At 41.2% G+C, this 16,406-nt stretch overlaps 2 protein-coding genes across 4 annotated transcripts in view; one reads left to right on the forward strand and one right to left on the reverse strand.

The window, feature by feature from the left end:
• Positions 1–4,501, reverse strand: part of edar (ectodysplasin A receptor) — a 42,996-nt gene extending 38,495 nt beyond the window's left edge. The window contains exon 1 of the mRNA XM_084908443.1: positions 4,410–4,501. The gene's annotated coding sequence lies outside the window, so the exon portion shown is untranslated. The remainder of the gene's footprint in view (positions 1–4,409) is intronic.
• LOC146370467 (E3 ubiquitin-protein ligase SH3RF3-like) overlaps positions 3,646–16,406 on the forward strand; it is a 111,773-nt gene continuing 99,012 nt past the window's right edge. For 2 of the 3 annotated variants that reach the window (XM_084908440.1, XM_084908441.1), the window contains exon 1: positions 3,647–4,821. In XM_084908440.1, coding sequence (XP_084764566.1) covers positions 4,402–4,821 — 420 coding nt within the window. In that variant the 5' untranslated portion in view covers positions 3,647–4,401. Of the gene's footprint in view, positions 4,822–16,406 lie in introns of all 3 variants that reach the window. The other variant, XM_084908442.1, reaches the window with a different exon arrangement.

Consider the following 16,406-nt stretch of genomic DNA (forward strand, 5'->3'; position numbering starts at 1 on the left):
CACCAAAACACACTTCTCATGCCTTTTATAAGGCTTAAATGTACAAAAGGCGAAACACTATTTTAAAAAATCCGTAGATGAGCGCAATATTTAAAAGACAGAATAAAAATGCAACCACTGATCTCTTCTGATTCATATTAATAACCACAACCACAAATTATACAGGCTTTCCACTTGATCTCAGGGTTACTGTGTAAATGTAATCATGTTTCAATATTATTGTGAGTAGTCAGAGTCCACAGAAAATAAAAAAATAACTTTGTATGTGTCACATCGCAGGTAGACAACACCTCTTGAACATTGTACTTTTTGTTACACATTAAAAAAGGTGTGGAATGCGCACACTGTACTACTGAAACTGCCTACAACAGACTCTATGACCTTGCCATTACCCCTGGAAGTCTTTCAGTGAGAACACACACACACGCACCACTCTTCAGTGAGGAAGCAAGAGCCGGTTGCCATGGTAACTGTCGTGTCAGCTAACCTACTTTTGCATGAAGGAAAGTCATTGGCGGCTGAGAGAGAGGTGTATGGTATAGGTTCACGGTAAAGATCCACCCATTTACACATATACACTCACACGCGTGCACACATATACGCACAGTAAATGTTTATTATATTTTTATACCTAAAGCAAACAAGATTTCCTCTTCCTTCAGTTTAGTCTGATGAAATTAGAACTGATAATGATGAAGATAACATAGGATTCTGTGAAACTTTGGTGAACTAGATTTGTGCAGAAGTAAACAGCAGGAAAACCAGCAGGAGGAATGTGAATATAAATGCAGCTGAAGTGAGGTCAGCACAAATCAGGTTTATTTTCATGGCTCATCACGGCAAGAATTTCCCAGAGGACAATATCCAATTGCAAAATAACTACACTGCAGTAATAAAAACAATAAGTTATTTATTTCTTTTAAGAATAAAGTGAAACATTGCAGCGCACTATGCAGTAAAATTGAATACAGAGCACAAAATACACGAAGAAATCACTCACAAGGCTGACTGTAAGTTATTTTGCAAAGCACTGAGCAATCTGCCATTTTCAGACGCTCATTCCTTGGGAAATGTAAAGAAAATTCAAATAAACCCAACACAAATGTACATATAATTTACCTTACATGCAATGCACTATTGTACTAACTGATTACATGAAAAATAACACTTTTTTTGCATAATCTTTTAGCTCATCATTACAGTATCTAATAGAGAGCATTAACATGCAAAACAACAGCATGTGCACTGCAGCAGAGAAGCATGTGGAGTGCATGTGTGTTCATGATTTGCAACATTGTTAGACTCTGTAATTTCTCTGAGAATTGACTAACCCCTTATATTAGCAGAAAGCTAGTTATCATTCCTAATTGACACGTGTGCTGGTTAAACAGCATCCAGCTTTTGTCTATTATTGACAGCAGTGCAACCTACAGGGAGCCCTGACGATCCTGCTTAAATGGATTGAGGGGATTTTCATCCAATAATCATTTATGTTCACTTCTCTCTGTAGTTCCCCTCTAATTCTGAATCATTGGCTGTGAAGAATTGTATTAAGCAGATGAAAGACACTGGGCATAAGACAGGAGTGAGTATGATAACGAGAGGGGAGAGAGACAGGATGAATTTTGGTTCACTGCCAGCACTCGTGGGCTGCTACACTAGTGAGGTATTGAGAATCAGGGCTTGATAACAACAACATACATGTGTTTTAGCAGCTGAGTTGCATTGGATTGCTCTGTGGCTATAGACATACAAATACACCTTAGGAAATGGGAGGCCTCTGTAGATAAATGGCAAGTGGAGCTCTGTGTCACAGAGAAATTTTTTTAAATAACCCCATTACTGGCATAAAAAACAAGCCCTTGATTTCAGTCTTTTTCTAGTTAGCAGTAGAAGCTTCTTTTCCAGCTCCTTTATTATAGCCTTTACTGTGCTATGCAGTTTTTATCTGTTTAGCTCTACACCATTCATTACCAAACACATGGACTCCAGTAAGAGTGCTTTTTTAAATCAGTATGCCTCATTACATTATTTTAACTGTGCTTCTCTGCTCTGAAATCTTCTTCTGTGTTTAAAACTTTGTACAGAATGCGTAAGTGTATTTTAACAGCCCTATACTGTCATAAAAACGAAGAAAAACCTGCAATACTGTGTCACAAACAGACACACTGACATACACACACATACACTCCTTATTTCTTATTGTATCCCTAAGCTGTACACCCTCTTCTTTTCATCGTGGGTGGTAAAGAGTGGGTTCACCCTGCAACCAGGAAGGCGTCACTTTAGTCACACAGACATAGACACTCGCAAACACACACAATGAGCACAGACACACACAGTGGTCTTAATCACTCCCTGCCTCTCCTGAATGTGAGAGCAGAGCAAGTCTGAACAGGTGGACGAGCTGAGAAAGACTATGGCTGAGAAACAGAGCACGTGGTCATGTTATCGTCACTTCACAGAGAATTTAATTGACTTGCACAGAAATTTGCTGTGGATTTGTCTTAGAAATACCCCGTGGTAACATTAACAATACTAGCCAAACTTAACTTAAACATAACTAAAGCCAGTGTACTGATTTAGCTTACATGATGTAGATATTGGCTAATGAGTAATACATGGACCCCCCCAACACACACACACACACACATACACACACACATACACACACACATACACACATTTCCTTGTCCTTTGTCTATTTTGTGCTCATTATATAGCACATGCCAGGAATAGGTCAGTGGAAATGTTACAGATTTCTTTCCCTGTATCTTTAAATAAAGGTCATGTCATTTCATAGGAAATGGCATTGTAATCATCTTACCATGTTTCTAATGTAGCGCTGTCAAAAATGTTATCTGTAAATAGAATCCTGTAATTATTCAGTGACATTCCTCTTACAATTTGTAATGAAACTAATGATAATGAGGTTTTGCATGATAACCATCTATTGATACCATTCATTTTTCACTTGCTTATCCAGTTGGCTGCAGCCTATCCCAGCTATCATAGGGCGAAAGGCAGGGTATACCCTGGACAGGTCGCCAGTGTATTGCAAGGCTAACACGGAGAGTCGGAAAACAAGAATAAGAAGAACATGCAAAGTCCACAAAGAAAGGCTCTGGATGGCTGGTGGATTTGAACCCAGGACCTTCTCACTGCGCTAACCAACTAGTTTATAATGAGGCAATTAGCTGCCCATTGTCATATGAGCTAGGCTCTGTATGTCCCCAGCCTGAATGAGCCTGAATTTGATAAGCTGTTAAAAGGATGGATGGATCGTAACCAGGGTTGTTAAAGTGTTGTCCGTAGAATAATTGCCACTTCTGAACAAAAGTGCTACTGAGCGACCATCACTCCTGTTTTAAATAATCTATTCTACCTATGATAGCAGACCACACTTTCCTTATATTAAAAATGATTAATAATGCGTGATGTATACGTTATTCCCCTGCGCCCCAGTTGTACATTGCCTCCGTAAATTGACACTGAGTCACGAAAACTTTGAGAATCTCTGACTAATTGATTTAAATTAAAGAGTCACAGGAAACGACCGCCAGGCGTCGCCACAAACCACCCTTTCCCATTCCCTCAACCATCAGCTGGATGTTGTTACTGAGGTAATCAAAAGGATGTCTTCTCCTGTCAGGTAGGCATCACACAAAAAGACAGCATAGAGACTGAGACCAAGCCCGCGCCCTGTTGGTCGCATTTGAACAGAAAGGAGAACAAAATCGAGAAAAAGCGTCCAGGAATCAACTTTTGTATCTCTGGATGCTGCGAGCTGTGAGGATTTGGAGAATCAAAAACTAGGAATGAATTGTTTATGACAGGTATAAGAAGGTGAGATGACAAAGAACCTTTCGGCCTTTCAAGGAGCGATACCAGCTTCCTTCTTAACCAGTCGGTGTGAATGTGTGAGGAGTGAGAGAGCGGGCTGCTGGTAATTACCGAGGGGGGCTGTGGAGCCGCCTGCATGCCTGTGGTGGTTCTGAGGTGTAAGGTCTATCTCTCTCTCTCCCTCTCGCGCTCTCTCAGTCTTTATCAATCTGTCTTTGGTGCGTGAGCGCGCACCGCAATTGTGATCGGCGCGCGGATGATGATGATGAGAGCGTGACCTCACCGCTTTCCGCACAGCTGCTGGAGAGCGGGGGAGACACACGGAGAGCGGAGCGAACAACATAAACACACCGAGGGAGACAGCGAGAGAGACGCGGAACAGCGGAGAACATTCACAACTCAGCGGGGAACCGCTCGGCACGAGGGAACACCGTCGTCGTAGGGCGTCCGTGGACTGCTTCCCAGCCAGTCCGCCTCCCAGAATGTTCTGTGCCCCCGGTTCTTTTCTACGGTACACGAAACAGTCGCCGCGGCGTCCCCACGGACACTGAAGCCCAGATGCTCACCCTCTCCGCCGACATGGACGAGTCCTCGTCACTGCTGGATCTGCTGGAGTGTTCGGTGTGCCTGGAGCGCCTGGACACCACGGCTAAGGTGCTGCCGTGCCAGCACACCTTCTGCCGCCGCTGCCTGGAGAACATTGTCAGCTCCCGGAACGAGCTCCGCTGCCCGGAGTGCCGCATCCTGGTGGACTGCGGGGTGGACGACCTGCCCGCTAACATCCTCCTGGTTCGCCTCCTGGATGGTATCAAGCAGCGGCCCCAGCGAGGAAGCGGAGGAGGAGGGGGAGTAGGAGCGGGAGGCAGGCAGTCCCTAGCCGGGGGCTCGCTGCAGGGGTACGCAGCCGGGATATCCGCCTCTCCTCCGGGCACAGCGATCAGGGAGCTTCCCGTGGCCACCAGGAGCTCTCCTGTTAAGGTTAGTCACTTTTCCCCCCATTGTGCACGATGTGGATGACGACACCTAACATCCAACACTTTCGAAAATACGCAATTTTGTAAAAAGTTAGTTGGTTTTCATTCTGCAATACGTAACGCACAACTTTAAGGTTGTTTGCACGGCACTCTGTACCGTACTGAGAAAAGTACGGGCGTTCTTTCTCACGCTTTTAATTACTGGAACTGTAGATCAGCGTGCTCATCATCCGCCTGCTCAGATATTCAGGTGCTGTGTAGTTAGATGCAAACATTCCAATTATATCCTGATTATATAAACTGTGAGTCCATGCATGGGTCATACTTCTGGTCATGAGTTGAATGAAAGGAGGAAAAAAAACTTGGAATAAGACTCCAAGTCATGGAATACATTGATCGAGAGAATGAGAACATTTCTTTCCAATGTTCATAATATGTAACTGAATGGAAAAGGAGAAATGCATTGCTGTGGTTTTCCCATACTGTTACAAAGACAGAGATGTGTAGTGACTCATTTATAATCTCTCTTGTGTTACCTAATTAAACTGAACTGAGTTTGCAAAGCAAGAAGGGAGGCACAGGTGAAGACAGATGGAAGAGGATGGGGTCACTGGTCAGTGTTACAGTTGCCATACTTCTGGTAATGTCCAGCCGCCCACAGGCTGCAGCACTCTGAGGTTTTATTACTCACACTCAATGGGAGTAGATCTGAGAGCTTTGTTTACTTCAGTGCAGCCAGCGCATTGTCTTATGGCTGTAACTTGTTAAAGAATATGTCAGTGAGGCAGTAAAATGTGAGACAATCTGCACTGAGCTGCAAAAATATTGACATTTTGCTGGAATTTTCACCTGGGGTCTAAAATCTGGAAAAGCTTATGGTTTGCGGTTTGATAGAAATGCTCAGGGTTTTTCTTTTTGTTTGTTTTTGTTGTTTTTGCTTTACTGAATTCAGAAGTACCAGAATTGTGTGGTTAAACATCCTGCAATTAAACAATTTAAATTTTTGTATAAATAGCTAAAGTGCTTTAAGATGTTTTTCAAGACTCGAATTTCAGTTGTAAACGCATACTGACAGTGAAATCAGAAAATTCAACAGCTAATGGAAAAGACTGTCTAAAAACCATAACTGTGGTAAGGTGTCAGAAGGATCTTTGAAAAATAATTTGTGACATGTTACAAAATTTATTGTGGACATATTGTGTGTGTGTGTGTGTGTGTGTGTGTGTGTGTGTGTGTGTGCGTGTTTTCTGATAAGAACAATGAGATTTCTTAGAGCTGGAGTACACAAGAGTTTCCGTCATGAATTTAGTGAGGACCTGAGTAGGAAAGATGCAAAGAATGTTCAAGCAACTTAAAAACATTCCTGTCAGGTCTCACACCATATTCAGTGCTTGAGTTTTCTCACATTAGCCAGGCATTGTTTGAAGATGTGGAGCGCTTGAGGTGGTGAACAGAAATCCAGACCCTCAGTGACATTTCTGCCAGCACTTATTTAACTTTGCTTGTTAAACTTTAAGGGGCCTACAGGCAATTTTGGAGCTTGGAACAGCAAAAGCAACATGTGGTGATATAAGCTCTCATAATATTAATACAGAAAGTGTAGAAAGGATATTGAACTGTTAGTTTTAAAAAAGTTTTTGGACAATTGCTCTGGAGCACAAAGTGACATCTTGATTTGCAGTTTGCACCGTAAATAATGGTATCCAGAAAATATTTTATATTTGCTGTATTTCTAATATTTAGGGTTGCTGTAGCGCAGGAGGTGACTTTACCTCCTGAGCTATGCTGGTTCAATCCACTGCCAATCCACCACCTGCTTCATCCCCAACCGGTTGCGGCAGGTGGCTGCCCCTCCCTGAGCCTGGTTCTGCCCGAGGTTTCTTCCTATTTAAAGGGATTTTTTCCTTCTCATTGTCGCCTAGTGCTTGCTCAAAGAGGGTAGCTTGACTGTGGGGGGTTTCTCTCTATTATTGTAGGGTCTTTACCTTACAACCCCTTGAAGCTATTATTGTTGTTGTGATTATGCACTATATGAATAAAACAGATTTTGGAATTTAATTGAATTCGATCCCTGGCTGCTCCTGCCTGCATGCCGAAGTATCCTGGGTCTAGATGCTGAACTCCAAGTTGTTCTCTGATGTGTTCATTGGAGTGTGAATGTGTGTGAATGCAAGCTAGAAAGCACTAGAAAAAGTGCTTATATGAATAGGTGTGAATGGGTGAATGAGGGATGTTGTATAAAGCGCTGTGAGTAGAAATAAGAACCATATAAGAACCAGTCCAGTTACCATTTACTTGTAAATGTACATGATTTATTGACTAATCAAGTAATCAGCAGATCACTTCAGCTGTACTAACGTGGATTTCAGAAGCTGTTGTCCGAAGCAGCCACATACATGCACAGTGGACGCTTACTACTTAATTGTGGCCAGTCTGTGCTTGTTTTAGGGCCCCATGGGAGAGGACTCCACTGTGGACCAAGCTTTTATTGGTCAACACACAAACAGTCACCCGCTAGTACACGTGCACACACCTATAACCCATTAACGCCCCCCCGCAATCCCACTGCAGTCACTTTGCCCAAGTCTCATCCAGGCTCTCCTGGGACCAAGGCTTGGTGATGAAAGTGTGAATTAATCTCCTCTAACAGTGGTGTGTGTGTGTGTGCATTTGGATGCACACACCTCAACATATAAACAGCAGGGGTCTCGCAAAAGGATTTAATTCTCTCTGTGAGTGGCACACTTGTGCAGCACTACCTCACAAACACACATGGTCACAGAGGGAGTCAAACAGGTGAAACAGAGCACTCTACATCATGTATTTGGGGTTGTAGATTAGAATGAATGTGTTGCTATGGAAAAGGAAGAAGAGGCAGGCATGCTGAGTCAGCAGTGAGATCTGCAATTCCCCCGCTCTTTGTGCTCCTTGAGCCTCTGTTGCCGACTTCATGCTTTGACCAGTTAAAGTCTATCGAGACCGATAAAGTCTATTTTGCCAATCAATATTTAAAACTGAGGTTTTAAATATTGTTCAGAAAGAGAGATTACAATCCCCATCTATAACAGTGTCAAAAAATAGCTGCTTCACATTGTTTTTACAGGGATATTCAAACCTTTACAGCGTTATTTCCTCTGCTAAATCAGTTTTTTGGGGGTCAAACATTTAAGTGCTGTGTTGCTCTTAACTTGAAAGGAGAAATTTGGAGCCTATTTGCATTTTTAATACATCTTAAGTAGTCCCTCAGTCGTTGTGATGAACATCAGCTGTTGCATTTGTTTGCTCATTGTTTTTCTTTTTTTGTTTTGCTTTGAATGGCACGAGATTTCTATAGTAAATCAATTTTAGTATATTTAGTCTCTTTCAATCTTGGCAGCATGGTGTTGTTGTTCCCTCACAACAAAATCCACCTTTCTCTATGTGTATGTTTCTCCTTGTGTCTGCATGGGTTCTCTCCAGGTGCTCTGGCTTTGTCCCGCAGTTCAAAGACATGTGGTTAGTGGGGTTAGATTAACTGGTGATTCTAAATTGCCCATACGTGTTAGTGGTTGTTGGTCTCTCTGTGCTGTGCAACAGACTGGTGACCTATTCAGGGTGTGCTCCGCCTTTTGCCCTATGGCAGCCAGGATCGGTTCCAGCCCCTCCCCTGAGACTTTGAATTGGATAAGCGGAAGAGAGTGGATCTCTGTCAATCAACTAAATTATGTTAAGTCTTATTAAAGCACAATAATACCCAGACTCAATTATGGCACCTGTCTTTTATTATCAGTTCTCATACTGACTACAGCGTTGTTCTCAATTTTCAATTCTCTTGTTTTAGTCCTATTTAGCATGTGTTTTAGCTAGATTTCCAGAAAATGTGTCACTGTATGTACGTTAAATTTCAGTCCAGTTGTATATAGCCCAAAGGATGTACAAAGGTTGTACACTGATTAGCCCTGCCACATCATAGCAAGAGTGTTCCTGGTTTGAACCCACTGGGGCCATTCTGTGTAAAGTTTGTTATACAGAAAAAAAATCATTTATCAAGTTTTAGGTGTAAAACTAAAACCAATTTCTTGGGAAAATGGGGAAAAAAATGCCGGCATATTTATGGTCACGTTTTTCTCATGGCACAGAGTGAATCAAATCTTATTTTTGAATGTGCTCAATGTCATTACAGAAACCTATTTGATACAGAGCCTTTTGCATTGGTTTGATCAGAAATGTCTTCACTTGCTAAGTCTGAAGAGAGGCAAATAAGACGTCTGCACTCTGAAGCATTAGAATGCTATCATCAGGACCTGATGATGACACTGAAGGATGACTCTCACAGATTCATGAATTTTTAGTGGCTTTCTTCTGGCAGGTTGGCCTTGGCAGGAATATGTCCTTTTAGAGTGGATTGTTTTTTGAGAGTTAGGGGCTTATGGATTATTTGGGCTCTCTTTTGTACTTCAGTGACTTACCCAGACTCCTGTTTGGTATTCAGTTCGTCTGCTCATCCATCTGTCAGTGATAGATTTTGTCTTAGAAGAGATTAATTTTGGACCGCTATGCACAGTATAAAACATTTGAAGTTCTCAATCATTTTGATGTGATCACGAATCAAGAATATTCTTCGGAATTATATTCTGGTCATTTACAGATGATTATGATGTACCTGAGCATCAACAGTCAAAATTCAGAGCTAAACTGATCTATCAAATATCTGTTCAAGCAAACTGCTGCATATCGTCACACTGAAAGTAATTTGTTGGGCTACCCCAGAATAGTTTCACTGTGATTTGCCATGGACTGTCAAAGTCTCTAAGAGTATAAAGGAGGGTTCCTTCATTAGGTGATCGTGAACATTGTCTAACCTATCAGTCTTGCCTTCTTGGAAGAGACCACAGCTGCAAGATAGAAAAGTTGCATCTAAAGGATCACTCACAGCAACTTTTTAATTACTTGCGGTAACCATTCCCTTTGAGGGGACGAGTGGATCCGAATGATGCTAGCAAAATGCTCTCAGAGGCACAACAGACCACGAGATCTCCTGCCTCTAGGGGTCAAAAGGTTCACGTCTTTCCTTTAATTTGTCACCCATCTGTAGCTGTCCAATTTTCATCAAAGCAATGTGTCACGAAGATCCCAGCCCTTGATCTTCTTCCTTACCTGTATTTACCTGGGGTTGCTATGGTGACACCTGGGGTTACCATGACAGTGCACTGCAGTAATGACGGCGCCTCCTTTCATCTCCAGAGTCAGATATTGCTTTGCCCTGTCATTCCCAGGGATTAGGTGGGGTTCCAAAAGGAAATAGTCTTTTACCAGTCCCTGTAATGATCCTTTGAACCTGTGTCCTTTGTATGATAGCACAGTAGAGACACACAAAGAAACACAATGCGTGCACACACAAGCACACACACACACACACACACACACACACACACACACACACACACACACACACACACACACACACACACACACACACACACACACACACACACAAAGGTGTTTTCTTAATGTAAACGGTTTTTCTAACTTTAACTCTGGAACGCAGTTTTTTAATTAGAAAAACAATTTCCAAACAAGTCTTAAAACTCACTTAAAACTTACAAACTTCGAATCTGCTCACTCATTTGCACAATCACCACATTTCCTTCTCCCCAGCTGCATATACAAACGCACATGTTCTCATGCACACATGTGCATGCACATTTATTCACTCGTTAGTGTTGCAAACTGCCGATCTCTGCAGCAAACAACGAGCTCCTCGTCATTACCTCCCCATTATCCCCCCAACTTCATGAATACTGAACGAAGGCCTGGCACACACGCTACACAGCGATGTACACGCACACAGCCAAACAGATGCACACAAATCATCTTAGTGAGTATTATAGTATCGCTCTAGACACTCTCTTTTTCTGTACTCGTATATGTTTATGTCTGTGAGCGCGCGCGACCTTTTCAGCTCAGATTGTTAGCACATACTCGCACAAACACATCATATCCCTCTGTGACTCTCTGCTCATTGCTTTTCATCTTCTGCTCACTTTTTCTGAAGTAAGAAGAATCAAATTAATTCAAATAAAGTCGCAAAATAAGGTCCCCATCCCCCACACGCATGCAAGAAGTGCATTTAACACTCTGGTTCTCCTCTGGCATCTATGGAATTATGCTGTTTTGTGGTGTGCTTGCACAAATGTGTGGTAGCTGCAGTATGCATATGGTCCCATGCTTATTTTTGTGTTTATCAGTTGAGCACAATGGGATTTTGAATGGTTTGCAATTAAGCAGCCCACAGAGTGTGTCCAGAATCTTGTAGTTTAAACCGTTTCCTTGCCAGAATGTGCTGTGGTATTGTTTCCTCCACAATTTTATTCTCGTCCGCCTAAAGTGGACCAGTGTTTATTTTTTGCTCTCCTTTAAAATATGGGGCAGAACCAAAACTACTCATTCACATTTTCAGTAGATTCATGGGAAATGTATTTATTTCTGCACTAGACAAAGAACAGAAACCTAACTTTAAATATACGCGTTCTCTAAAAATGTCATTTTTATTTCTTCTGGTGATTTAAAAAAATGTTGATCCTTGTATGGCTAGATATGTTTCGGTGTCATGTTTCTTTGGAAATATAAAACACCCAGAGTTTTAGAATCAAGTGCCACGTTTTGCGTGGGCCTTCCTTATACTGACAAACAGTTCTGACCACTCAAAGAACGGACACAGTGGGGTGGCATCTTTAGATTCCCGTTGATATCTCATTTTGGCACATTACTGAATCTTATGGTCCCGTGGGTTGCAAGGTGAGAACCCCTGTGGTTGAAATCCAGTGGATGTTCAATCAGATTGGGACCTGGGGAGACTGGGGGCCAGATCAACACCTTGGATTCATGCTGTGTTCGCTGAGCTGGTTATGACCTTAATCCAAGTGAGGGTGTTCTTTGTCTGCAAAAATGTTTAGGTGGGTGGTATGTGTCAAAGAAACATCCTCATGAATGCCAGAAGCCAAGGTTTCCCTGCAGGATATGGTATTGTAACAAGGTGATCAATGTTACCCTTTTCCCCCTGTCAGTGGTTTTATTGTTCTTGCTTACTGGTGGGAGACAGCTTTGCCTATAATAATATATTTTGCAGTACCAATTCCTGTTTTGTACAACTTTATTATATAGTGTCTATATTGTGCTAAATCTGTGAAATTCTATATCATATTGCACCCTACCATCATCTAACTATATGGAGAAAGGTGGATCAAATAATGTTCCAATGGATAGAAGCTGTGTGACAGAAGAGGGCAGCTTCCAGCCTGGGAGATGTGTTTAGTTTTGGGGGTTGATGTATAACGGGTGTTAAGGCCTAAACAAGCTTTGGAGCTTGACTGCTATTCCCACGAGTGTAGCCAGTTACACACACACACACACACACACGCACGCACACACACACACACACATTGGGTTAAGGGTTAACCCCCTCACTACTGCTCCTTTTGTTACTATGGAGATAAGGGTGAGAAGTCACTGGCCACTAGTCAAGCCATTATATTTTAGATGGAAGATTGACACCTTATTATCTAGATCCAATTAACATTTAAATCTATTCTAGGACATTACATTTTAGACAGATTTTTTTAAAACTGTAATTATTAAAAACAAAATCAGATTAAAGTTTCCCTGTGAACATTTTTCAAGGAAAGTGAAAACAATGTTGCGTAACTCTGGATCTTTCTAATTTGTCATTACAGAACACCTCGCAGAAATATCTCAGTCAGTTTTTTCTCCTACGGTTCAACCACAATCAATTTTCTTGGAGTTTTTTTCTTTCATTAAATCATTGCATTGCTGTCAAAGTCTGGTCCCAGTGAAAGGAATTGTGTAAGCTACTGTCTTCATCTGTGAGGTTTTACATATTACAACAGCTAATGGTTGCATTAAAACACAGGAATAATGAATAGAAAATGTGCTTTAGAGAACCTAAATTATTAACCTTAATTTAATTTTAGTTTAATAATTGTAAAAATTATACATGCATGCTGTTTTTTTAAATAACATAAAAAAAAACTTATATAGCCCCTGCATTTTTGCTGAATTACACATGCTTTTTCTTCATTTAAAGTTATTAGACACAATTGAAGCCCCCACTCTGTCACTCTCTTGAATATACATGCACATCTTAAGTAAATTTAAAAAAAAGAAAAAAAGGGAACATACAAATTGTGCCCCTTCAGCAGAATGTGAACAGCAGGTAAGGTAGCGATTAGCAAAACATGACAGATGACAGAGTTAAGGAATTTTTATATACTTATTTTTTGGCTGAAAGTGTCATTGTGCCCCAAAATTCCCTATACTGTTATAATGACTACTAGTACAGTGAGGTACTGAAAACCATCCTGGTATCTAATCCCCAAATTAGTGCTTATCTCAAGGTATGTTTAGGGGTTGAATAAGTGAAGAAATTTGCCTTTATTCATTGTCCATATGCTGCAAGACTTTGGAGTTGATGATCTTAAAGAAAAAAAAACAGTGTTAGGTTTTGAGTGAGTGTGATGTGTTAAAAGTTTTGTTTCCGTGGGCAACTGCAGCTTCATGAAAAGCAATTTTGCGTGCTTTGTTTATTGTGACGGTTTCCTAATTAGCCGACTATTTAGAATCTAGTGTTTCCTCCTGGTGGGAAATGCACAGATTCTGTACTGGCGTCTCATAACATGACTTCTGACTTGTGAAACTGGCACTATTCAAAACCAGCCCTGCTGCTCTCTTGGACTGTAACTGTTTAATTTGTACTCTTTTGCAATGTCGGAAAAGTGCTCCAAGTAACAGTTTGTGACTTGTAGCACGTTTTCCTTTGGTGCTGACTCCTTTAACAGCCTGCTATGTAATGTGTGTATGTCTGTTGTAATATCAGATAAGGTTCCACTACTGATGTGCTTGAAGAAGTAGAACGGTTCTCTTGGGGGAAGAGAATCGTGGAAACACGCAGTGGTTTCTTCAGGTGTCAGACGCTGCATGGGTGCGTGTGTGCGTGAGCACTTGCGCTTGTATGCCTAAGTGTAAATATGTTTCAGTTCCTTCCTGTCTTATTGCAAAAATGCCTCCTCCATCCTCCTCTGCCACCCCTCCTCCTTCTCCTCATCTTTCTCTGTAATGGAGAGATGTTGAAATGCACCCACCACCCACTTTAGATTTGGCAGGAAACAGAGTCTTGGCTGGAGTAGAGAAGACACATCAGAGCGCACACACATACACACATACATGCAGACACATTTGAATTTGGAAACATGGCAGTGAATACAGGTCTTCCTTTTTATCGACCTGCTGTTCATTTTCACAGCTCTTGACTTCAGTTCATCACCAGTTGTGTGGAAATAATTCCTTCCTTTCTTTAAAAATATTCTCAGGAGCTGTTGATGTTCCTAGTTTAATGTGTAATCAATTTCCAGATTTTTACTATAAACTTTACTTTTTCTGTTTGTGAGATTAGGCAGAAAAAAAAACAGCTTTAAATGTGTTTTTTTTTTTTTTTTTTTAAATTCATGAATCAGTGTGTGGCGTGGGTGTGGTCTCTGGCCAGCTGCAGAGGAGGGGTGACGCAGTAAGCTCCCAGGGCGGCGCAGGGGCGGGGTGAACAGGTGTGCTGGGATCTGACAGTGATTGTGTCTCTTTATATGTTGGCAGTGACAGTCGGAGGAAGAGGGCGGACGTGACAGCAGAGAGAGAGCTGGAGTGTCTGTGTCCCAGTAAACCACAGTGTTAAATAAAAGTGCTGCTGTCGTCAAATTCGCTCCGGCTTATGTTTCTTGGGTCCAACGTTACACAGTGTTGCTGATGTCAACCCTAGTTTTGTTTTTTCCTGACATCAGTATAATTTCTGGCTCACCAGACAGACGTAACTGAATAAAACGATCATTTTTTGGGCGATATTAATGAATGGACTACATTTATAAATAGACTTTGCCAGTGTCGCTCACTGTTGGTACTGCAGGGGAGCGAAAGAAAGGCGCTGGGGCAAAGTGCCCACTGTGCATAAACACATTCTTTTGATTGAATTAAAATGTTAAATGGGAAACAGGCGCAGGAATTTATTTTAACAAGTTCAAATATACATGGAAATACAGTATGTATGACAAAAACAGAGTTTGTACAATTTTAATGAGCTTGAAAGTCAATATTTGGTATGATCACCTTTGCTCTGCAATGCTTGTCATTTCTTTAAGTAGTCTTCAGGTTCTCCAGATTTGTTGAAGGACATTTAAAGCTCTTCTTTGGATGATGGCTACATTTTGTTCGCTTCCCACACTGCTTCAATAATGTTGATGGCCAGGCCATAGGGAGACCGATCCATGACTGATTGTGTTCCACTGTGTGTGTTTTATTTTTTCCAGGTATGCTTTTAGTGCAGTGCCAGTGTTTAGGATCAATGTCATGCTGAAAATCGAAGCTGTTGTTAATCAGATGCTTTCCAGATGGTATTGCATGGTGGGTCAAACTGCCATGATGCATTTCTCCGTTCATAATTCCATCAATTTTGACAAGATCCCAAACACCACTGGCTGAAACGCAGCCCTAAAGCGTGGCAGAGGGTTTGCACAGATGGCTGTAGAAACTCACTGTTGTACCTCTCTCCTCACTTCCTCAACATATATTGACAGTGACCAAAAATTTCATCTTTTCATGTGTATTTTGGAACACTTTTCTCCCTGTTGAATGGTGACTGTCAAGAAGGCAGTCTTGACAATCACCATTCCACTGAGATCATTTGTGATGAGTCGTTCGCAAACAGCAGATTGATCAACTGAACCACCAGATGCGTCTCTCAGGGCCAGTGTCAGGATTTTGTTGGATTTTCCGCCCCTATTTTTAAGGTCAGGACTTTCAAGTACTGCTGAGATATTTTTATTGGCTTCCCACTGGTTTGTCCTCTACTTGTCTAGTTTACACCACACACCATGATGAGAAACGACTCGTTTTCATCTAATGGCTCTTTGGGAATCACCTTGTTGGTGGAAAAATAGAATTTTATGCCTGTCAAACTGTTTTATATTTGGCATTTTTCATAGATTAACTTAAAGAAGTCAGAGTAAATGATGTGTTTTTACAACAGGCTGCTAGTAACAAAGTGCCTAAACAGTTAATTGATTCTTTGATAAGTTGTCTGTTAGGTGCAGGTTCATCCTTTGACCTAGGTGCCTTTTTATGCTTCAATGATTCATAGGTTAGTGTTAAGTGGTGCAGCAGAAAAAGAATAAATTTTCTGAAAATGGTCAGGTATAAGGATTAGAGTGAAAACCGCTGAAAAAAGCCACTGTGAGTAGGTGATATCTGAGTAAGGAAAGTAAGGAAATTATTGTCACACTTTGGTAATTAAATAAAGAGAAAATTATAAACAGTGCCATTTTTTACTCAATGTACTTTCTGAAATATTTCAGGTAGACTTTTCCACAGTTGTGAACTCACCAGTCTTTAAAAAGTTAATGTATGGAGACAAAAACACCAGTGCAAAATAAAGTGAACTCTGTTTCGTTTACACATGAAGTATTAAAGTTTATGCTAAAATCAGCGTTGAATCCTTAATAAGTGACAAAGTGTAATAGCACAGCTGTTAAAATATTCTGAATATGGTGT

The sequence above is a fragment of the Perissodus microlepis genome, chromosome 16 (genome assembly GCF_051167445.1).
Source record: "Perissodus microlepis isolate ML-2025 ecotype Zambia chromosome 16, ASM5116744v1, whole genome shotgun sequence".
Classification (NCBI taxonomy): Eukaryota; Metazoa; Chordata; class Actinopteri; order Cichliformes; family Cichlidae; genus Perissodus; species Perissodus microlepis.